At 33.2% G+C, this 25,183-nt stretch overlaps 3 protein-coding genes across 3 annotated transcripts in view; 1 reads left to right on the plus strand and 2 right to left on the minus strand.

The window, feature by feature from the left end:
• Positions 1 to 6,777: 6,777 nt before the first annotated feature.
• LOC100370459 (carbohydrate sulfotransferase 1-like) lies at positions 6,778 to 7,716 on the minus strand. The gene has a single exon (XM_002734719.1). It carries the CDS (start codon positions 7,714 to 7,716, stop codon positions 6,778 to 6,780), a length of 939 nt encoding a protein of 312 aa, XP_002734765.1.
• Positions 7,717 to 10,139: 2,423 nt separating this feature from the next.
• Positions 10,140 to 24,346, plus strand: LOC146746200 (uncharacterized). The gene is made up of 12 exons (XM_085497671.1): positions 10,140 to 10,197; positions 11,575 to 11,862; positions 14,458 to 14,554; positions 14,989 to 15,210; positions 16,938 to 17,065; positions 17,432 to 17,553; positions 17,903 to 18,019; positions 19,566 to 19,769; positions 20,724 to 20,985; positions 21,430 to 21,583; positions 22,255 to 22,493; positions 22,627 to 24,346. Exons 3-11 carry the CDS (start codon positions 14,470 to 14,472, stop codon positions 22,290 to 22,292), a joined length of 1,332 nt encoding a protein of 443 aa, XP_085353797.1. The 5' UTR covers positions 10,140 to 10,197; positions 11,575 to 11,862; positions 14,458 to 14,469; the 3' UTR covers positions 22,293 to 22,493; positions 22,627 to 24,346.
• Positions 24,292 to 25,183, minus strand: part of LOC144352036 (uncharacterized) — an 89,958-nt gene continuing 89,066 nt past the window's right edge. The window contains exon 9 of the mRNA XM_085497672.1: positions 24,292 to 24,539. Within this exon, the coding sequence (XP_085353798.1) occupies positions 24,337 to 24,539 (203 nt within the window). The 3' untranslated portion in view covers positions 24,292 to 24,336. The remainder of the gene's footprint in view (positions 24,540 to 25,183) is intronic.

The following is a 25,183-nucleotide window of genomic DNA, read 5'->3' on the forward strand; positions in this document are numbered from 1 at the left end:
AACGTTTTCAAAAAGCGCGCGGCCATGTGTGTATGTATACGCGCTAGACGTACGTTTTCTAAAACTCAGAGTCTGAGAAAGACGCAAAACCAACACATGTACGAGTTCAGTCAAAACATGTCACCACGGTAATGCTCGTAGTACTGTTTTCTCATTTCTAGAATGTTCCAAATAACGTTCAAGGAGGATAATATTCATGTATTATTTCTATTACTCTCTTAACCCAATCACTTTTACCTACCGCCCTTGGGTGAACGTGCCATATGAATGTGGAATGTCAACCATATCCTATTCAAACTCCCTATTATTTACCATGGGCGTAGATGTTCGTAGAGTGAAAAACACGAAATGTGAAAACTCTGAAAACATGGAAACTAAAAAACACTGTGATATATTTGAAACGAATGTTAATACATTCATGTGGTTTTCAGTTTTCACATTCTGGGTTTCCACTCTACGGTTGACGTTGGTCAATAGACTTCTACGTCATTACTGGAAAGGGTGCATGCTTCCTGTGATATTCAAGTTCGTCATCTGTAGCTGGAGTGATTTGTTTTTGATTATGTCAATGTTTTGAGGTAAACAACTAGTATCTTAGTTCTGTTATTAGGAAAAAGAAGGGAGAACTGTGCAGACGACACATGAATATTTGGCTTGCCAATCGACGTCCAATCTCTTACCATTCTCTTTGTGTTTCCCTCTTCCAGTAGAAATGCAGTTAAAAAGCAGATGCGACTGTAACTTCAGCAACCACTTGCATATGTTTATTTATTCTGGAACCTGAAGTAACAAATATTTGATAATGCCTATACCTAAATCAGTTGAATTTTAGCTGCATTATTCGTGACAAAATCTTTGCATCATCGCTGGAGTTCATAAGCCTTAATTAAATACTCAATTCTTTGTTGGCAGTATGAAAAACATTCCGAGCAACCATTCCTTGTTTAGTTCATGTGACATCATAAATCATTGCATTTTTGTCAATAATTTCTGTGTCAATCGTGTCTGTTGATTAAGTGAAAATGCTCAAACTTTTTATTAATTTGATATGAGCCAGAGCCATTTTAAAGAATATTGAAAATCGTTAAAAGCGTCAATATGGCTACAGACTGGCTGACAATCAGCTGCAAACCAGTATTTTTGTGTGGTTTGTTGATGCCACAAAAATATGGCATGACCCTTTCATGATAGTTAAAAAGGTATCAGAAGTGAAAATGTAGTCAGATGACTACTGTGCATTTAATCACATCAAACCGTACTATACAAGTATATAAAACAATGACTGGCAGAAAGTGAAACCGAACACAAAAGAGGATAAAGCGACTGAACAAAACATGTTAATAACTCCAGCGGTTACAAAATGAAAGTACAGTGAACTCAAATTAAACTTGAAAATATGAAACTCTCTTCCAAAACGATTAAAATTCTTATCAACGAAGATGATTTAGCAGATAAAGCCCCCGAAGGCGAGTTAAAAATAGCCCTAAACAAATTATGTCATCACTGGGCAAAATCGTTGATATACGATTGTATACGCAGATATACATTTTGTGTATATTCACGGTTTACGTTTAGTGTACGCAGATATGATTACGTATGCAAATCGTGGAATATACGTACATATGCGCTACGTATTTTTATGGTTTCTTTCACACATGCCCGCCTTGGGTGGCACGCAGCGTATACGTACGTATTTTACATGCATTCCCGTAGTACAATTAACGTTGTTTAACGAAGTCTGTATACTTACGCATACGTGGAGAATACTGTGCGCGTGGAATTGTCCGGTTTTATTTGGGATCACGGCCGCCAGTACTTATAATAAATACCGGAACTGTCGACTCCGAGTCGCATGCCGTCTTGAATCGATCTAAAAACGTCTCCTGTTTTGCCGAGTACATGTAATTGAGAAATGGCTATGTACATGTACAATTTAGAAACGGTTGTTACTAATTGATATTAACGTGACGTCTTCATTTGTCTCACTATACACTGGTGAATTCATTCGCAAGCCTGAATGCGAACAATACAGGTGTGAATATTGTGGCGAGTGTTAAAATACTTTCCATTCGGGTCGTGTGCGTGTTTCTCGGGGCCGGTTTGTGGTCTCATACACGAGAATGTTGGCCGATCGGCATTTTGGTAAGAATAGCCACAAAGTCCATACCAAGAAAGTGAAATGAATTCTCACTGAGACACATGTAACAAAATTGGTCGAATTTGCCGTCATCGCTATTTCTAGGGATCGTTTGATTACAGAGTTTCATTTCTATTCCATTTACCATCGTACGCTGCGTTATTTTCAGAATACGATCTATATCGCCACAGTCACTCTACTAGTAGAGTGACTGTGATATCACCACATACACTCGGAACACATACAGTGAACAACGCTAAACATCGCATTTTAATTTCAAACCACTATGGATATTTCAGGCTAGTACTCTTTGCAGTGACGTTCCAGATTTGCGAACACAATTCTCATTGTCTTCGTTGAACCATATAAGTCTATGTTTGAACCTGCTATGTGGTACTTGGCAACATATTAGGAACTGTGTAAATGTTTGTGAAAACTAGACTGACGATTCATGTTTTAGTGCATTCACATAACGTGACATCGATTGACATCAGTTAACTACTCATACTTAGCAGCACAACGGTTTACCGGTTCATGTTTTTTTGTACCTTTATTCAACAAAATCTTAATTTTAACTTTAATTATTGTCATGAATATAACATTGAATAACTGCAGTGATATTCATAGCCACATACATCTACTGTTTACTGCAGCGAGAATTGCAAAGAGATAATTCATATTGTTTAGAAGCCTATTTATACTTGGGTCACGACGATCCTTTTCCGAATCTGTCTGTAAACTTGTATTTTGTTATCAGGTTTCATTTATAAATTTAAATAAATGTTTGTCTCTTACTATCATTTGAATTCCTAAATACATTTTACTAGAAATTTTCCGTTTTCCATAGTCTATGGTGTACGTGAGAGATACTCCAATGGTGCAGTCTCTCGTTCGGGTATATATATTCATTTCATCTTTATTTGTGGTAGAGTGTCCCACATTTCTTTGCGCGAACAGGCGTCCGTAGAACACTGTCCAAAATAATGTGAGCGCAATACACTGGTTGGACGTTATCATTATGGGCTGAGTTGGAACCGTCGTCACTAACAAATCAAACACTACGTTTTTAGTACGTACAGAATAGTAAAATAACAAATATCTATATTACTGGTGGAAATAAAATAATAATCGAACATGATGAAACTGTGAAATGTCAAATTTCGCAATCGCACACCCCTACTAACAAAATGCTATACGCTAACGTGACTGAAGTGATGAGCCCTTTTGAAATCAGTTACGTAATTCTTTTAATATGCCTAGGACATATTCACATGCTGTGGTTTACTGATTCAATCTAAGATAGCTGACTGGCAGCCAGCTTTTTTCGGAAAAAGTGTTATTTAAATTTGTTCACTTCAAATTTTTAAATGTTAGAATATATGTTCATGACAATTAGTTTCACAATCGTGTGGAATCTTTGCCACCTTTGTTGAAATTTGGTACATTCATTATACATGTCTATAATGATTCGACTCGAAGCAATCTCGTTTTTTCTTGGAAATGTTGTATCATGGATATGGTTCGTTATTTTCATTAAAATGTGTTATACATTTTACATTATAGATTACATGTCCATAACAAATTGTTTCACAATCAGATGAAAGATGGCCGTCTTGCTTTTTGACAATACTACTATATCTACAAGGCTTTTCAACAATTTTCATTCATATTTGGTATATATACATCATACACATAGAAATACTTGTTCATGTCAGTTTGTTCCATCTTGTTTTTTGAAAAAGGTTGACAATTCCTGTCCAATATACAGTTTTTGCTCAAATTTGGTACAAACATTATACATGTTGAGATACATGTCCACGATGATTTGTTCCATCTTGGAGTACAAAATGTATCATTGACATGTGTTTTGATACATATTCATGGCAATTAGTGTCACAATCTTCTTCGCATTATTATGCATGTCTGCCTTATATAAAACAAGGTAACATCATGTTCAATCCTTAAAAAACACAACTTGCTAATCTGGGCTCAATATGAAATGCAGGAACGTTAATAATCGTTGTTGTGCAATCACTCTTGATGCATCGCTGCCGTTCTGTGCATATTTAAAGTTAATTCGATGACGGGCGAATTAAGCTTACCGGAAAAAATAGGCTCGACCAAGCAATAGTTTCAATATGTTCATGACAAATTTGGTTTATTCCTGTTTTCATAAAGATTTTTCACAATCATCACATAAAAATTACGTTCTATTTTACACTAAAATAATGATGATGTGGTCATTTGGTACTCGGCCGTCAACTACGAACACCATTAATAAAGTTCGCAAACGAGAAGTCTGGTACGCGGGGTGTCCGAAATAGAATGCTCCGTGTCATACCCTGTATATTTTATAGTTTAGCGAAATTTCTCTTTTATAACTGAACACGGACGCGCAGGCAAACGCTAAGTAGATGCAATTCATTGATGGCGGGCGGCGCTGTTAAATATTTTTTTTACTACTCTTACGACTTTCTCAATTTATCGAATATGTGTCAAATCGGTAAGGAAACTATATATAGATATAATGGCGCAGTACCTAGTTTTTGTGTATATTTAATACGAATATTATTTTATTTTTATTTTAAAGCAGGTTGTATCACTGATCCAATACGTTTGCCTAACGCCTTTGATCAAAGATGGTTTACTGATTGCAATGTTGCTTTTTGACCATACAACCATATTTATGTACATGAGCCTGGACAAATGAAATCAGTTTTAATTTCTGACCATATATTTACGTCATTCTTATGAACATGCAGCCCTTATCGTGTAAGACGGTCACATCCAAATATTTTATCATTCGCATCGTCTTGCATAAAGACGTTATTGCTCTAATCGTTGACACTGGATTGCAAGTGATATATATTTCAAAGGCAGCATGTTAATTCTAGTATGCCTTAACAATTTTATTCAACAAATTGAAGCATTATAAGGAAATTTATACTGCCTACAAATGCAGGCACTTCTATAGATCCCGTAGTATATGCAGGAGTATCTTCAGCAATAACCAAGAAAGAATATATAAATGGTGAGAAAACAAATCATAATTGTTCCAGAAAGTCTTTAGCGATTCTGCTATCTACTACACTCAAATGAGCCAAAATGTCCGATAAATATTTGCCTTCTGTTCGGGTCCCTAAAACGCAATGTTGAAAATAGAACTCGATATTATATCATGTTAGTATCAACATTTCAATCATAAGTTTTCTGAAAAGTGCAATTGATTCCCAGTTACTTTCAATTTCCTGGCAATTTTCCACTTTACCACAATTATAATGTCCCTCAGTATATTGCTTAATATGCCATATACATAATTGTTGAAGTTTCTTTATATCATCGGGATTGTTGTATTGAATTTTGTCGTCATATCTTAATATTGACATGCATTCATGTGAATCTAACCTTGGTGGAACTATAAATCATATTTGTTACAATCTTCAGAATCAAGTTTTATTTTGGAGTTTCTTGTATAAATTGGCAATGTAATTCATTTTCCACGTATTAGTGGAATCACCTAATATTTTTCAACATTAATTATACTATCAGGAGTTGGGCTTGGTGCTTGCTTATTGCAGCAATATGCAAATTCTAGTCGTAAATTACAGAGAGAAGTCGGTAATTGAAAAAGAGTGGCTGTGATTTGGGCATTGCATATTTTTCACCAATATTCATATGGTAAAGAATGTATTTTGGTAACTGATCGCCAGCCATTAATTTATTGAAACTCTGCACGAGTAGTAAACAGTAGGTTAAAATTTGTCATGTTCAGTCTTGATGATGGGCAATGTCAGCATCTTTATTCTATGTTTTTTTTTCTTATTACCTCAACACTGCAAATAGAAGTGTGCATCGAGTCATGGGAAAAACCAGTGTACATTGCCGGGTTATAACTGTCAAAAAGGTGATTGACATGTCATACTTGCTTATTACTCTGGAAGGACAATTGGAATCTACCAGGTGTGCTTGTGATTTAGAGAGATGATCAAAATCAAACCAGTGGTTTCCTGCCCGGTAAACAAGGAGCTCCTCAGAGAACAAAGAAATAGAGTGGATTGTACTGAAATAAAAAGTGTGCTTCGCCGACAAAACGAAACTATGCGTATATGCAAAGTGGGCATTAAAAGCACGTGATTGCAATATGGCGACCTGACTAAGTTGCTAAGCCTAAGTTTTGTAGGAAAACGTAATTTTATTTTAAGATTCAACCATTTATCAGATATCATGACCTGGTGACAAATACATCACCTAGGCAGATTGGTTTAGCATCATTTGTATTATGTAGCATGCATGTATGAATGAATTAATGAATGGCGTTGATATTCTACTTTTTCAGGATATATTTAGCTGTAATTGTATTGTTCACATAACAATAACATTACTAAATCTATGACAGTTAAATGTCTTCATTGCATAATCATCATATGGATTATCATAATTACAATCTGACAGCCGATAAAAGAATAAATTGTTGGTATTTGAGCTTGAAGTTGCAAATATTTCATTGGAAACACACTTTCTAACAACTATTGACCATATCCATTATAATATCACTAACCAATAATTTGCTGTATATTTATTATAGTACATAATGAACATGTACGAGAATATTCATGAACAATTAACAGAAAAATGGATTTTTAAAATAGTCTGTATGAGAGATTTTGTAATTGGGTCTCTGAACTCAACATTTTATAATCCATTACCTCAATAATATCAGTACACACGGATTGAATAAATTTAGCTTCTTGATAGCTAAGTACATTCCTCCACGATTCGGCAGTGGCTGATGAGTTACGACTTCTCTTTAAACGTCCTTCATTTTGTTCCTCGTGTTTTGTGTTTTCTTCTATCCAGGATGTCACTTCATATGGTGTATCCATGTGCAGAAATTTATAAATATCTTCAGCTATAGTGATTGGATCGGATGCAAGGTCCTCGTATCTAACAATTTTATAACGATCTTGTAACCATGTAGGCATACTTTTAGCATATAATACCATGTTAAATACCTGTTTACAATCATGTGCAACAGATTTCAACAGATCGCTTTGCTTCTCAATTATTTCTCGTCGCCGAACGTCCCAGAAGCCTTGACATGTTCTGGAGCAAGCAATTCCTCTTGGATCACGGATGAGGTGAATAATCTTCAAATCAATTTTCTCTTCCAATACCAATGGTTTTAACACCTCTAGTGATTGTAAACGTAATACTTTCATTGCTATGTACTTATAATTCCCACAACCTTGCACAAACTCTGACAATACAGTTCTTTGGCAGCTGAAACCACGATGACACACTTTTTTGAAACAATTGCTTTTCGATTTCGTTAGTGAAAAGTTTTTAATCATATCTAGGTAGTAATCTGGAAACCTGCAGTTATACAGTTCTTTTAAAGTTGACGTGGCTTTGATACTGGAATTCCACGTTGGCTTATCTTGTGTGTCAAACAATGGTTCGAAAAAGTAACACATATCTGGATTCTGGTTAAAAAGTTCACCACAGAAGGTGGACCCTCCTTTGTAACTGGCGATCAACATCACCGCAGGCGATGGTCGACTCGGCGGCACGTTATACATAGTTTTAGAAACTTGTTGTTTAAATCGCCCATATGAAGCTGCATGTCTATTATACATGCGAGCTATTGTAATTAATGATATCAATGATATTATTAGCAGTGGTATGGCAATATGTCGCACTTTTCTCATCGCTGTCACTGAGAAGGAGTATCCAAATTCAAACAAATACTATTAAAATGTCCCACAAGTATGCACGTGAAAGTCGATAGAAACTTGCAAATGATATCGTATATCAATGACGTGCAGTTGGAACCAAAATGTCGCAATACATTTATACTGTTTATCAAGTTATATGATCCGAAACAGCTGCCGGTACGCTATGACATACAGTGACAGGGTGACCTTTCAACTTACGTGTTTGGTTGTGAATAATGAACGGTTAACATCTAGTCATGTTTAACATCTAACCCTAAATACAATATTGTATTTGTTTAGTGCACATCACGGCCAGATGAACAAATCAACAATAAAAATCAGTGTTACATTACTAATTAAAAACGCTCCACTGAACTAGTCGAGTCAGTGACCCATTTTATAGTATAAAGCCTAGCAGGTGATATAAATAACATGTACATAAAGGCAATTCTTTCATAAGAGTAAATGCAAAGGGAAATATTGGAAAAAGCGTCTGCCCAATGAATAGCAAAATTAGTTGTCAATATTATTGATAAGAAACAGTTGACATATAGTAGTACATTGTAATAATAAAATAATATCGCAGAAATTCACTCGAACAGATAGAACTGCTTGAAAAAGAATATTGTCCCTGGCAGGCAAGTATGTCTTCGGTAAATATGCAAGAGCAACGTTATTATAATCAAAGAGGCTATAGGCTAATAACATAATTCATTCAACAAAATAGTGGAGCTTGGTTTATTTTCTACCAGAAGTTTAACACAATAGGGTATGCGTTATACTATTTTCTTATTATAAAAAGGACACACAAAGTGTGGCAACCAACTTGGGCGTCTATCAGCACAACAAGCGCTGTATTTTTTGCACCGGCTTTGTGTTATGTGTCAGGAGAAAGAACTCTGTCGAAATGCCTGCCTCTCAGATAATGGCAACAGGTGTATCGCCTTCAACTGCAGCACACATTGGTCCGGTAAACATATGTTCTTGTAACCATGTAAGCATGTTTTCAGCATGTAATACCATGTCAAATACCTCTTTTCAATCACGATTCATAATAACTCGACAGACTGATATTAAAATAACAATTTTACAATATCAGTCGTTGAAAAATTACATTACATGTATTCTGTAAAGTACATTATCATTACGACAACATTATTTTAATTATTTTAATTTTTATATATAAAATCTGTAAAAAAAATTCAAATTTTAATTATCTCGTTTCAATCTCTCTACATTCTTTTTTTTCGTGAAAGAAAAATATTTGCATGATTATTAAATGCTAGGAATTCGAAAGTTATATTGTAAATCAGTCATGTTAACAGCGTTTCAAACACAAGCAACACACTAACCGTGGATACAATGGTGGTTATTATGTTCAAAGAAAGAGTAATATAAAAGGAGTAATATAAATGCGATTAAGAAAAACAAGTTCAATATTACCAAGTAATTTAAATACCAGTATTGGATCTTTCCTAATCACTATTTATTAAAATATATGCATTGCGGTTTGCGACACAAGTGTGATTGCATCAAGCAAATCCCACCAGAACTAACTAAAATACCTATTTGTTGGTCAGTGTATTGTACAATTATGTGCCTTGTAGTTGGTCTCATAACAACAGCGGCAAAACACATGCAATTAAAAACATACTAGTCTGGTAGCGTATAATACCAATAATAATTGTAAAACCATTACCGGATATATACAATATCGTATTTTAATTTCTTTTAATGAAAATGCGTTTGGACGGATTGCATTCAAGTCTGTGCTTTCATATACTTGGTTTGCTGTAAATCCTGCAGTTTTACTGCAAATATACCATGAATATATCCTGATTTCGCCAGAGAGTGGAAATTTCTTTTCAGCATCGATCGGTTATTCCATTACTACTGTGGCCCATATATACAATTGGTCCGCTATATGAAAATCTGTCGGCTACTTGAAAAAAAATTCGGTCGGCAAGTTGAAAATTTGTCGGCTACTTGAAAATTGCGCCGCTACATGAAAATCGCTCCGCTACTTGAAAAAAAATCGGTCGGCTACTTGAAAATTGCTCCGCTACTTGAAAATGCGCCGCTACATGAAAATTGCTCCGCTATTTGAAAATAAATCGTTCAGCTACTTGAAATTTGTCGTCTACTTGGAAATGTTTCCGCTACTTGAAAATAGTTTCGTTATTTGAAAAAAAAAATGGTCTGCTGTCTATAATCGGTTGGCTACTTCAAAATCGCCCCTCTATTTTCCAAAAACATTCGACCCGCACATGTATGACCCGGAAGTAAATCTTTTACGATTCCATGTCATTCCATGTGGGCAAGGTTTACAACGTATCACTGATATTGGTAAGTTTAAACAATTTCTATCGCTTTACTATGCCAAAAATACCGTATTATTGAGAGACTGTGATTGAGTGAAAATTCATGACACCGTCGGTGATCCAAATGTATGATCCTGGACCTTGTCGGGCGAAATGACCTCAGATAATTTTGGGCCAACTTACCACTGCCCCAATGCTGTTATGTATGAGCAGTTCAATCAAAATTAAAATTATCCCTTCCACCATAGTTATGATTTTAATGTGATTTTTTCACTTAGCAATAGTAGTTAGTGTATTGTACTGTACCGTACCGTACAAGTATATTGTGATTCTTTATGTGTTTGTAATATTATTTAGCTTTATTTAGCATTCTGTTTATTTTATTTTATTCTATTTTATTTTTTATACGACCATAGAACAACTCACTGTAGTTTGTTTGAATAAGTATTATTATTATTATATTAAGCGATGTAAAAAAATAATTTTCAGCATTTATCAAGTTTTCATACAATATATTTTTTTCTAGAAATATTCTACTTTTAGTTTAGATTTGGAGCTAACCTGCAGTAAGCATTATATTTCTATTCATCAAATTTGGTTAAAACCAGGTGTATTGTACAGCTTGCATTTTTGTGGTTACCAATATAAATTGAAATTGAAATTAAATACATATTTAAAAAAAATATTTAAAATCTCGGTTTATTATCAGATGAATTGTAGATACTTAATTATACACAATTACCATAACAATTTGACAATAATATTACTAGTGTTTCAATCTGAGTCCTTAATCTGAGACAAGATTATTAATCTAAAGCTGAATATAAGACATATAAGCTTTATGCTTGTCCACATAATACTAGTCAAATGCTCTTTCCAAATTCAGGCACTTTTTTCATACATCACTGTAATTGTCAGTCAAAAGGACTATTTCTGTTTCTATTGCACATAAAAAAATACAGAATATTTACACCAATAACTCGGGTGGAGCATTGACTTACAATAGGCCCAAATATTAAAAACTCACCATTTTAGGCAGTAAAAAAGTGTTTCTTCTAAAAATTAACGATCCCAAACTGTCGTTTTATCCCCAGAGTCCCCGGGCGATAAGTGGCGACTTTGAACATCGGGTTAATCTGTATTTTTCTGACATGATCTGAATACTATGAAGTCCATATACCTTGTCTATTTACAATAATACCCTTAGTTTTCACAAGTTTGAAAAAAAAAGAAAAATCAACCGACCGACCCAATTTTTCAATTTCCCGATTTGAGGGCAATATGAGGTTTTTTTTTGGACTTAGTCCATCAAAAGTCAGGTGAAGTACACATGTTTCAATGAAGACTGGTGCATTAATTGTTATATCAACCTAATCTTTTTTGCAAATTAATTTATTTATAGAAATACTAATGGTATACCTATATAAGGCAGTTCATGCCTATAAGGCAACCGATGATGGAGAGTTGACCATTAAGGTCAACGATATAATTGAAGTTGAAGGATTGCCATGGCAGTTTCAAGGCAACCCAAAAGAGCCTCGTGGATGGATTTTAGGAAAATTTAATGATGTGGAGGGTAAATTCCCCTCTTTTGTGGATTTTTTTGGGCAGAGGTTATCACCACGACCCCCGACTCCACCATTATCTTCATTAGTTTCAAATAAATGCAATAGAAAAAAGAAACCTATACGTAAGTATCTTAAGAATTAACAATGATTAATTTTATTTATTTATTTATGTATGTATGTGCATGTCATGAAGGCATGAATATATAAATTTAAACTTTTATAAATGTATGGCAATCCTGGAAAGACGTGTGGCTAGTGAGCATTACCTAATGACTACTAAGCCAATAAAAGTGTTTACACTGAATTTGAATAGAATGTTAGGGTCTCCAAAGTATATGTTTTAAATATTTCGTAATTTCATGCGTTAACGACTAGAATTGCGTTATACAATGGACGAAATATGGCTTAATTTGTCAATTAACACCTCACCTACCAGGGCAGTACTGCTTAGTAGATACATTGAATTTACATCTTAATTAAAATTAATCTCAACATCATATTTAAAATAATGGATTATGATGTCCTTACAAACCTTTAATTTTCTACTTATGACACATAAAATGCTATAAACATGTTTCTGTTTGTTTTTAATAATTTCCAAGGACAGTTATTTATCTATTTTTAACATTTTGCAGCAGTAAATCTACATTTACAGGTACAATATGATATTCTGTGTTTATTTCTACTTTTGCAATATTTTACTCTGAAACTGTACCATACACATTTTATTTATTTAATTGGTTAAAGGGAATGGTGATAACTTCACTACTGTATGTTGTTCACGTCAGTTATTATTTGTAGACGGAATTGTGTAGCATGAATATTATCTTTGTATGCATCAAGTATTTTTATTACAATATGATAAAATAAAATTTAATAAAATAGTTATCATACAATATTGAAAAAATCCATGGTACTTAAAGAAATATTTTACCAGAAATGTTTTTTCACCCAAGCTTAAGAAGAATTAGTCTAATTTTATCTGCTACAGGCTCTTTCAAGGAGATGAAGATGAGAACGTCCTCTATGAGAGTAAGAGAAAAACAAATCAGGATGTAGGCAATTTAATTTCTTTATTCATTTGTTTCAATAATTGAGCTAAGCAACTGACATTTTTGGCGATAGCAGTATAGTTTACCTTACATAATTGAGTAAAATGTATTGTATTTAAATATACTATAATAATACATAAAAGTAATCAATGTTTTGTTCCGCCAAAATCGCAAAACAATTTTGTACTGGATGTCAATAAAATTGATTGATATACATGTACTTTGCAATTTAACAATTTATTTTGCAGTGATCTAATAATTGATCAAATTGAATGAAAATAGTTTTATTCTGTCTTTTATTTTTGTTATTACAGCTAAGATGGTCTGTAGCAAATTTGATGTTCAATGCTCATATCGTTATAGCACCCTCATACTGTCTGAATGAAAAAAAAAAGTTGGTGTTTTTTTTTTTTTGGGGGGGGGGGGGGTTCTGTGTGTGCCCAGCTCAACTGGTTGATGGTGATGTACTGATGTGTGTATGTGTTACACATTGTCATTCCGGAACAGTATCTCAGTTGTGTGTGGACGATTTAAATTTGGTACATAGATTAAACATAATCAGGCATTTTTTGGATCAAGTTTAAAATGGCCAACTAGTGTCCGTTTTCTTTTAAAGAATGCAGCTCCACAAGCCTCATCTCATACATGCCTAGATGGACCAATCAAGCTTAAACTTTACACATACTCGTACATCTATAAGACAAACAGGGCCTATAACAGTGCAATTTACATCATGCAATTTATCATGTCATAAATATTATGTTTTTTAATTAGTATTCCATTTTGAATTTTCAGCAAGGAACTATGGGTAAAATTACATTTCATTACAATGACAAAATACTTTCTTTCATAACTTGAATATAATGCAAATTAGGTCAAATTTTCAGTGATCATATTAATATATATTGTTGTAACTTGTATAAGCTTCTGTCATCAATAAATTATAAAATATACTAGTATACTAAGAATTAAGCAATTGGTAGAAAAATGTAAAAATTCAAAAATAAATATTTTCAGTTCTGTTGCCATGATGACCAATTAAATAATAATAATGAAATAATTTTCTTAATTGTTCACACCAGTGTCTAATGATGTTTTACTTTACCCACAATTCTATGCTGGAGAATCAAGATGGACACACCGATGAAAAGCTCATTATCTAAAGAATAAAATGTATAAAAACTGTTAATTGCATTCTGCTACATTTGTAGAGCTCTTTCATCTGGGAACATTATGTTTGGCTAGATTCATGTTTTAGTTCTCTAACAGTTTTCAGCATGTTTTGTTACAACAGATAAATACAAATACTGTGGAATACTTTATTTTCGCTGGAATTAATTTTCACTGAAAAGGCTTTTTGGGCGTTTTGCTTGGAATTTATTTTCACTGATTTTTGATGAGTTTAATGTAAAATATAGGAAAAAAAGTATATTCGCTGGATTTTATTTTCACGGTATCATGTCTTCAGCGAAAATAGCGAAAATAAATTCCAAGCGAAAATAAAGTATTCTACAGTAGTTGAAAATAAATTTTAAAAAGTTTGTTGAGCATTTTATGTACTTTTAATTATTTTTGTGTCATTAATTCATATTTGTTATATAAAATGAAATCTAGCACTTCACACAAACAAACTTATGGCTTTAACTTTATTTTTTCCATCTGAAGGTGCAAGTGAGCATGTTATCACTCAATGGTAGAAATTTAGTTGTTTCAAGAAAAGTTGAAACAGGATTTTGTGTTGTTGTATCTGTGCTGATTACAGGTACTGAACTTTAAATAAATAAGTACATGTTTATTTATGTTCTTTGCAAATACATTTGGAGCTATAAGTCCTGGACCACTATTGTACTGGATTGATAACCATTCAATGGTTTTGTGCTATCAGCCTGTTCTGTTTAAGATCATACACATATCATACATGTTGGGATACGTATGCACATGGATTTATGCATTCAAAACTTCCAGAAAGGGAAGCCATTTTATTGCCAAAATTCTCCCAAGTCATGCATTTCTGTCAATTCAGAATCAAATCTCAGTTATGTTATGCATGTTACTTTGTTATGTAGATCAGATTCAAATATCAACATAAGTCTGACATACCATGCTTTGAGAAATACTTACAGATTGATTCACTACAGTATGAACTTAACTTGTTTTTAATGTGTTGCCTTTAATTAATTAATTTTCTCTTTGCAGCAACTGCAGATGAACTCTTAAAATTGGCTGTTGCTGAACAATTAGAACAAAATAGATTATTGTCAACAGAAGCCAAATATGTATTGCTATACAAGGATCGAAGTCTTGTAAAATATATTCCGGGGTCAACTGAAACATTCATGCTAAAAAAATACAAGATTAAAATGAAGCAACCGTATACCAAGTTGTGTTTTTATTTATGTCTCGAAACTGCATATGCAGGTAATTTTTTTAAGTGATATTTAACACTAAACGCCAAAACTGTGAACAATATGCACAATGTTCATGTTATACAGTGACTAATAACCCTCTTGCTACTTGAGGCCTTGTAAAGTAGCAATCACTGTGAATATGATATACAAATATAAAATATCAAAAGAAAATGCAACTGTATGTGATCATGTCTGTGTCTGAAATAATATTTGTGACTCCCGTGTGCTAAGCACACAATGGGAGTCCTCTGCAGTTAACCTGTCTGTGTTTATGTGTGTGTGTCTGTCCGTTCCGCTGATATCTCAAGAACCGTATGTTGGTTTCTAATGAAACTTGGTGTATAGATGCTCTGGGCTAATGCGCAGATTTGATATCTATGTTTTGGTTGAAACCCATGCATATTAATTACCTGATTTGCATGATAATTAGCTAATTTTTAGCTGTTCCTTGACTGTTCCGCTGATATCTAAAGAGCCATTCATGAAATTTTGATGAAACTTGGTACATAGATGATTAGTTTTGGGTAAAAAAATCCATGCATATAATTAACCTAATTTGCATAATGATTAATCAATTTTCGCTTTTCCACTGATATCTCAAGTACAAATCATCACATTTCAATGAAACTTACATAGATACATAGGAAGATGCACAGATACATATGCGAAATATTAATTACCCAATTTGCATAATTGATACATTTTCAGCTTTTGATATTTTAAGTACTATTACTTTTCAATGAAACTTGGTACAAACTTGATGATGTTCTAGGACAATGCACAGAGCGGATTAGTTTTGAGATAAAATCAGTGAATATTTAATCAACTAATTTTCAAAATTAGTTAATTTTTGGCTTTTACACTGATGTAATGGCAATTATTTCATTTCTGATGAAACTTGGTACATTGATGCTCCAGAACAATGCACAAACCTGCTCAGTTTTTAATTAAAATCAGATCATATTAATTACCAAATTAGCATTATAAATCATAATTTTTGGTTCTAATCACATTCCAATGAAACTTCGTACATAGATGGTCTGTGACAGTACTTATCTTAATTCAATGATTTTTGGTACATATATACTCTAACACAATGTGATGATCAAAATAATTTTAGGTTCATATACATGTATAATAATTACCCAATTTGCACAATAATTTACATTTCTGCTTTCCACTAATTTAGTTAGGATTAATCATCACATTATAATGAAACTTTGTACATGTGCACCCTGAGAAAATTTACAGACCTAAATCCATGTATAATAATTGCTTAATTTGTATAATAATTCATTTGGTTCACTGAGGTAAACCCTAAAAAATATAAAATAGTTTAAGTTCTACATTGTTGAATAAAAAAAATCAGATTTAAATTGAATTCGTCGCAGAGGTGCTTTCGAATAAATTATACTAAAAACCATGGATGAAAAATCAAATGTATTTTCTGCATGTATTAAATTTTGATGATGTAAATCACATTTTTTTCATGTTATGCATCTCAAATAGCAGACAAAAATTAGTTGCCAAGCTTCTCGTTTGAAAATCAAATCTTAAATTTTGAATTAATTCTAATGTGTCTCTAATACTCTCAGCACACAGGCGTTCTTTCTAAGCTTTTTTTGATTATTTAATATGTTCAGACTTGTCACATTCACAGTAAATTTGTTTCAATACTTGCAAAGTTTTTTGTTTTTTTAATACTGATACAATTTTATATTTGTCGTCCATCTCAAGAGTACAACCAAATGAGCACTGATAAAGATTATCACTATGTTGACACAGATGATAATAGTGATACTGTTGATGAACAAATGAACATTGAACAATGCCATCATGATATTAAAGGAGAAGAAATAGAAAATGTAAGTTTTACTACTACAGTTTTGGATTACTGGTATATAAGTATATAACACTTTGAGTGATGTCAATACCAAGTTTAAATGAGATAAATCTTGGCATACCTAAGTTGATATTCAAGTGTAGATTTTTGGAGGCATTAGCAAATGCTTCTCTAGGAAATGGTGATAGACTTGTAAACATGATTAAAATGGTTCTCCTTGCCTTGCTTGCAAGGTGGATGAAGGTATATGAGTGTGTTTGTCTTTAATAAATAATTATACCTACATGTATTATAGTGATGGGTACACAAAGAAGTGTATCAATTAAAACAACATGAGTGGCATTTTACCTTTCAAATTACTGAATTTGAATTTTTTTTTAAATTACAGGAACATGAGAATGAAATTGAAACCATAGAAGATGGTAACCCAGATATAGATACTGAAGTGGCTTTTGGAAACAATCCAAATATTGATTGTACTGGTTCACTCGATGATACTCTGCCTATTCTGTGAGTATACATGCAAGCATATTTCTGTATTAATACACATATCAATGGCAATACAATTTTGAATCTTGTACATACAAATTCAATCTGTCAAAAGTTCCTTGTAATTTTGTTTTCAACACTTTTGACAGTTTTTAAAACTACTTTATTTAAATCTGGTTTTTGAAATTGAATATCCAGTAAAATTTTTGTTACAAAATTGACCTTGCCCAAATCAAAGCTTTTTAGCTCATAACATATCCTCAGTAATAACAGGATTTTGTATAATATTATTGCATACAAACTTATCACAAAGAATGTATAATAAGCATTATACCGGTAAATACATATTTATCATAAATTTTCATTTCAGAACCCCATATGGAAACTATTGCCAGGTGATGAATATTTCTGATGAAGATAATGAAGAATCTGATCAGAATATTATGGATCATGAACAAGTAATCATACAAACAATTCAGAGTCAAAGGTGATTGCTTAAATGCAAAAATCAATTTTATCTTGTTTTTTTTCATTTTCTGTCTTGTAAAGTACTTCAACTGACTGGTTAGCTGAAAGTTTTTATTAGTCCCCGTTCGGACGAAGTTGAGGACTTATAATTCAGTCTCCGTCCGTCCGTGTGTCCGTGCGTCTGTCCGGAGTCATATCTCAGAATCCCTTGTACCGATTCCGTTCATTCTTTGCATGTGCCTAGTACTTTATGTGGGACATATGCACATGCAGTGGTTTAGCGATTCGATTTAAAATGGCCGACTGGCAGCCATCTTGTTTTTTGAAAATGTTGTATTTTGGACATGCTTTGTCAATTTTCATTCAAACTTGGTACATAGATTATACATGTTGGGATACATGTCCATGATGATTTATTTCACAATTGGATCAAAGATGGCCGACTGGCAGCCATCTTGTTTTTTGAAAATGTCGTATTTTGGACATGCTTTGTCAGTTTTCATTCAAATTTTGTACATAGATCATACATGTTAGGATACAAGTCCCCGACCGTCTTTGAGTTCCTGAGTCTGTCCGTCCGTGTGTCCGTCTGTATGTGCGTCAGTCTATCCAACGTCATATTTCAGAATCCTGTGGACCGATTCCGTTCATTCTTTGCATGTGCCTAGTACCTTATGTGGTATATATGCACATGCATTGCTTTAGCGATTCGATTCAAAATGGTCGACCGGCAGTCATCTTGTTTTTTGAAAATGTTGTATTTTGGACATGCTTTGTCAGTTGTCATTCAAACTTGGTGCATAGATTATACATGTTAGGATACATGTCCATGAAGATTTATTTCGCAATTGGATCAAAAATGGTCGACTGGCTGGCATCTTGTTTTTGTTTTTTTATGCGGTATCTTGGACGTGCTCTGTCATTTTTCATTCAAATGTGGCACATACATGTACTTTATACATGTTAGGATGCATGTCCATAACAATTTGTTTCAAAATCTGGTCAAGGATGGCCGATTGACAGCCATCTGACTTTTTGGCCTTACTACTATATTTCCACAATTTATGTACCATTTTCATTCATATTTGCCACATACATCATACATATCAGTGTGTTGCATAATCAGATCAAAAATGGCTGAATAATGGCTGTTTTTATTTTGGCCATATTACTATGACACGAAACACGTGTTTTGATGTAAATAAACAATCTGTTGTATACGCCACTTGGAACTCAAGTTTCAAAGACACGCTCGCGACAACCCCTCCGCTTTAATATGACGAGCACAAAGAGAACTTAACAGGGACTGTGTCATTTTCAATGACTTGTTAAATAAGAATTTTCACTTGTACAAGAATACTGCATATGCTGTGGCAGTACTTTCATTAGCAAGAGTTTGAATTCTGTGTAAATATTGTATTGTAGGCGCGTACCAGCCTATGGGTCTTATATCAAACATGATAGATTTATTTGGTAATCAAAATATATTTTGAAAGATCATGTTATCGGTATATTTCATATAGACATTTTTCTATAATTTTTTTTTGTATGTTTATGCATTAAAGAAGTTTACAAGAATTGTTGAGTGAGTTTATTCAGAGTGTTCAGGTTGATGATGTCAGCACTGTTATCATTCGAAGATCTAAAATCCTGAGAACTACTCTAAAAGCCATTAATAAGAATGGGTTTAATATAAGAGGAAAGCTTTTTGTGGAGTTCAGTGGGGAGGATGCTCATGATGACGGTGGACCACGGAGAGAATTTCTAAGGTATGAATACAAATCAAATTTGAAATCCCCAAAAAGGGAGTCGACTTAGACATATGCATGTTTGTTAATAGCTTACATGTATCACAGTTATTCAAAAACTATGTACCTTGAACATGATCATTGTTTTAATTACAAGCATTTTTATTCTCAGTTCAAAAATTTTGAAAACTTAAGTGACTTATAATCAGTTTCAATCTGTCTCGCTTTCCGTCTATCCATAGTTGTATTTCAAAAACCTCTGGAACAAATTTGTTTATTCTGTGCACGTCCTTAGTACTTTATTTGTGACATATGCACATGCAGTGGTTTAGCAATTCAATCAAAGATGGCCGACTGGCATTCATCTTGCCTTTTGGTCCCAAAACTATATCTCCAAGGCTTATGGACCATTTGCATTCATATTTGGCACATACATCATACATGTTGGAATACATGTCCATGTCAGTTTGTTTCATAATCATATAAAAGATGGTCTATTGCTGGTTATCTTCCTATCTGGTCATACAACTGTATTTGATATCCATAATACTGGAGGCATTTTACTTGAGTTTGGATGTAAAATTGCATAAATATGAGAAATAGCAAATAGTTTGTGTCCATAAATTACCAGTAGATTATAAATCATTTCATTTAATAAATATGATTTTTGTTGATACTAGATTAGTTTAGTTTTATTACAAAATGTACTCTCAAATACAGACCGTACACCAAAAATTCATTCAGAAACTATGTATTTGGTCACACGACCATCGATTTGCATATCCAATTTGATTGCATATATATTATGCATGTAGCAATACATGTTCTTGAAACATACATTTATGTGTTGAAAAGTTATTTATTATTGTTCTTTGAATTATTTGAGTAATTACAAAATGTCATCAACATCAACAATGTAGAACTTAAGCTGCATTAAAATATAAAATAGTTTAACAAATTTGTTCTTGCTAACAGGTTGTTAATGCAGGAAGTTGGTGCTAGTATGGGGATTTTTGAAGGGGACCAGTTAACCAGAGTTTTCAGCCACAATGTACGCCTAATCAGTGATATGATGTATTTCAAGGGTGGACAACTTGTTGCCATGTCATTGCTAAATGGAGGTCCTGGTCTTCAGTGTATGGCTGATTCGGTTTACAACTACATGATTGGTATTGAACCGGGAAATCTCACAATTGACTTGATTCCAGATAGTGATATGAGAGTTAGGGTACAAGAGGTAAAACATCAATTGTATTGAAGATGACTAGTATAGTTTTATAGTCTTCAACCAGTTTCTACACAAAATCCGATCTTCAGAGCGATATCTATGAATATTATTTTCAGTGACCCTTTGTACAATACAGTCAAAGTATGCACATTCAGTTATTCTTATTATATATGTTATCTAAGGCTGTGTATTTCTTATTCAAAGATGAACATTGTGACATTCATGTCTTATTTAGATAAATGACATTATATAAATCATATTTTATAATAATAATACATTTTATTTAGCTATTTCCATAATAATGACTCAAAAAAAATAGAATTAAAATGATACATTCTCAATTAACTACTTTTTTTCATGCAGCATATATCCAATGACCTGACTATATTATCATGAATTAGCCACAATTTCGTGGTAATTTTGTTTTGATATACCCACCCTCTTTTTTTCAAGCTTCAGAAATGTTCCACTTCAATTGAATTAAATAAGTTTATTGAGCAAAATGGTGACTGGATTGCGGATAATGGATATCCTGATATCTTCACCAGTGATATCAAAGATGTTGAAGAAATTTGCCATTTTCTTCTGTTACAACTATTTTGTTCAGGTTTGTTGAATTACTGTTTCATGTACACATATGCAAGGTTATTAGCATGACCCTTTCCCACCTAAGTAGGGATATAGTCACTCTGCGGTTAGTTCTAGAATATATAATTATGAATATCTTTACTGTTTTCCCCACAGACCCTGATCAATCTACATTATGACTTCAGATACATTGTTGATATTTTTAGTGCACATCACTTTTTTTCCCCGAGATTCGGCCTGATTCAGTTCAAAGTTGAATAGGGCATTTTCAATCACACTTTGTATTATGACCTTACATATTAGGTTGGTGTGCAAGCCATATTTCTTTTTGAGATACTTGAACAAAAATACCCGACTAGCTGCATTTTTCTTTCATGCTATTTCCTCTGTAAGATATAGTCCAATTCAGTTCAAAGTTTTCACGTAGGTACTAGACTGACAGTAACACAATCTATAATCTGTGTTAGTGTTAAAAAAACATTGATCTTTCATTTCTACATGTCACATGTACTGAACATTTACATCGACTACAGCTAATACTTAACGGGGACTATGCATTATCAATGTTTGTTTTAATAAAATGTGCATATTTTTGTGTTGACATATTTTGTGTTGTAAAGATATTAAATGACCATTGTATCTCATATTTTACCGATATTTCATCTTGCACACTTACCACTGTTATTTCAGATCTAAAGCTGAAATGGATCAGTTTTTCTGTGGCCTGAATGATGTTGGAGGCCTGGGTCAGATTATAAAAGAAAACCCTGATCAGTTCAGGGACCTGTTCATTGATCGGGGAAAACGACTTTGCCGAAAGGACATAAAGTGCCTGTACCAAATTGACTTCAGTGAAAACGGCTGTAACAGACTCAATGAAGAGGAAGATACAATTTATAGTCTGGAGCTATATTTGCAAGCTGTTGAAAGTAAGACATTTTAAATTATTAATGGTATATACATCCTACTTAATATTTAAATGAAGTGATCAATCTCTAATTTGGGAATTATTTTTGGAAATTATTGCTTACTATCTTTTCTTACATTTTGTACTATTTCTAGATGGAGAGCATCCTGTGTCTCTTGAAGACATCCTAGTTTTTGCAACAGGGTCCAACAGAGTACCTCCACTTGAATTTGCAAAACCAATCACTATACAGTTCTCCTCAACATGTGAAAATGAAAAAAGATTCCCATCTTCATCCACATGTGATTTAAGACTTTGGCTTCCTCGTGGTGTTGACAGTTTTAGTTCATTAATGAATAGAGCCTTACTTGAATCACATGGTTTTGGAAAAATTTAATTTTCATCCTTCCATGAATAATTTACTGTGTACACTCCATGGATTGTAATGCATAATTGCACAAATTCCACCTCTGGATAATTTGAAATTTTACCTTACTAAAATCCTTACTTACCTTACTAAAATCCAATATTTATCTTTGGATAGACTAGTGGGCCAATTGTATTTGCACATGTTGGTGCTACTCAGTACATTTACAACTTCAGGCCTAACTCGCATAGTTAGCCCACTAGTTTATGCAATATTCTATACATTAGATTTTAGTAAGGTATGACTGAATGTATTACAAATTTAAAATAATCTGCAAACTATTCCAATATAGTAAGATAATAGTAAACATGTTTGTTGAACATGACACGTTTTTGTTGCCAATAACCTGCACTCTGGTATTCGTACATTAGAAACTCACATTTGTATATTAAATAATGTATTCCATTATCTGATAGTTAAAAATAGATATCAAGTGGCTAATGGCAGTCAAGGTTCTATTAAACAGGCCCATTATTTGTCAGGTATCGTACCTATACTTTGATAATGACGGAAATCAACGACTACTTTTGAAGCCAAGGTCTGGTAAAAGTCCAACCTGTCAAGCGTCTAAGACTTTCATCTGATGGCTTCAAAAATAGCTGTTAATTGCCATGTATGTGCAAGTAGAGGTACGATACGTTGTATCTCAAATTGATACTTCAAAGTTTTAGGCGGTGATTTTTTACTTTGACAGGGACAATTTGAACCTATGTACCTATTTAAGGGGTGACAAAGGATGCTGAACAAAACAACTTTTTGAACAATAGAGAAAAGTCAAATAGCAGTATATATTAATCATTTCTCATTTTAATAAGTGTGGTAAAAATTGTACAATTTTAATCTCTGCATACACCACTACATGTACAATTTCGTTTGACATATTAGTCATGTTAGGTAGTAATATGAGGTTATTACAAGGATAGCTCAAAGTATGCATGAAGACAGCGGGAGTATCAACCGGTGCACAGCAAAGGTTGATGCGACAGCATACTGTATGAGTTCATACTTTGAGGTATCCTCGTAATAACCTTATTATTATACATCTTTTCCTTCCAAGGATACATCATGGGAATGCCGAATTCCAAAAAAGTTTAGAACAAAATCATCAAACCTTTTTGTGTGGAGTCGGTCAAACCCTGGTGGCAGCAATGTTTGTTTTTATTATTAGATTCCATATTTGGAAATCGCATTTCCTTATATGGTAGGATTAAAATACCCCGTAAAATACCGCAAAATTATGGCACTCTGTAACTTAGTATGGTGTTACGGTGACAGATGTATAATAATATTATAATATGCAGCTTTCTAATCGGTGGTTTGGTTTCTGACCTACTTGATCTTTATGAGTTGGACTAGAAACTGAATTTTTAATGTTTGTTATAAACCACAAAACTGTTATGCAAGATATTTTTATTAGTTTGAAATAAAATTTATACAATCACTGTGAATCTGCTTCTACCATTGCCTTTAACTGGCAATATAAATGCTTTGCCTGTTCTGTTGTTTTTGGTGGTAAAAGTTTGTAGCGCTTCATTGCATGGTCAATGTATTTATCAATCTGCTCATCCCCTACATAATTAGGTGTATGTGCATGATGGCGAACTTCCTCTGTGGTTACCGGTTGAATCATATCTCTCCAACCTATAAAAAATTAAATAAAATAAAGTTAAACTTGTCATGAGACACGTGGTTGGTTGACAGTGATTGATAAGATTTCCATATTTGTAGATAAACATCAAAAAAAATGTTTGAGTTATTGTAACCACACAACGAAGAAAAGTTTTACTGAAATTCAACAAATATCTTTAAAAACCTGCATCTATAATATGCAGACTAAATAAAAATCAAAGAATGTTCAGAAAGAACGTGTGTGTGTGTACTAAGGGTATTCGAAGCTTTAAGTACAAATAAGAAATACTGTATTTACTATATTAGAAGCACATTATGTTTATTGCATACAAAATCTTTGTGTCTTATTTTTTCCACTAATTTTTCCTCGTCGCAGATGCATGTGCATATTAATGAGGTAGACATGTGGTATGTTAGTCATATATCTGCATGTCATCTGCAGCAGTGCTTCATGCATTACACTTATTTACTACTATTTACAAATTTGGCAATCACTAAGCTATGTATCAAGTTTAATTAATATCTGCTAAGAGAAATTAGGTAATTAATATGCACAAATTAAGGTATCTGCATGTGTGTAAGTTAATAACAATGATTTTCAAAACTTTTCAAAATTTGCTATGCATTTTGAAAAGTATGGCCACTCTAAGTTAAAC

This window comes from Saccoglossus kowalevskii, chromosome 4 (assembly GCF_978046115.1).
Source record: "Saccoglossus kowalevskii chromosome 4, keSacKowa6.1, whole genome shotgun sequence".
NCBI lineage: Eukaryota > Metazoa > Hemichordata > Enteropneusta > Harrimaniidae > Saccoglossus > Saccoglossus kowalevskii.

What these genes read in the sequence shown, in the direction of transcription:
- LOC100370459 (XM_002734719.1), bottom strand. Translation starts at nt 7,716, where the DNA reads ATGTATAACGTGCCGCCGAGTCGACCATCGCCTGCGGTGATGTTGATC.
- LOC146746200 (XM_085497671.1), top strand. Translation starts at nt 14,470, where the DNA reads ATGTTATCACTCAATGGTAGAAATTTAGTTGTTTCAAGAAAAGTTGAA. An exon ending in TCTCGAAACTGCATATGCAG is followed by an intron (nt 15,211 to 16,937) that starts GTAATTTTTTTA and finishes GTCCATCTCAAG; the next exon opens with AGTACAACCAAATGAGCACT. An exon ending in CCACGGAGAGAATTTCTAAG is followed by an intron (nt 19,770 to 20,723) that starts GTATGAATACAA and finishes TCTTGCTAACAG; the next exon opens with GTTGTTAATGCAGGAAGTTG.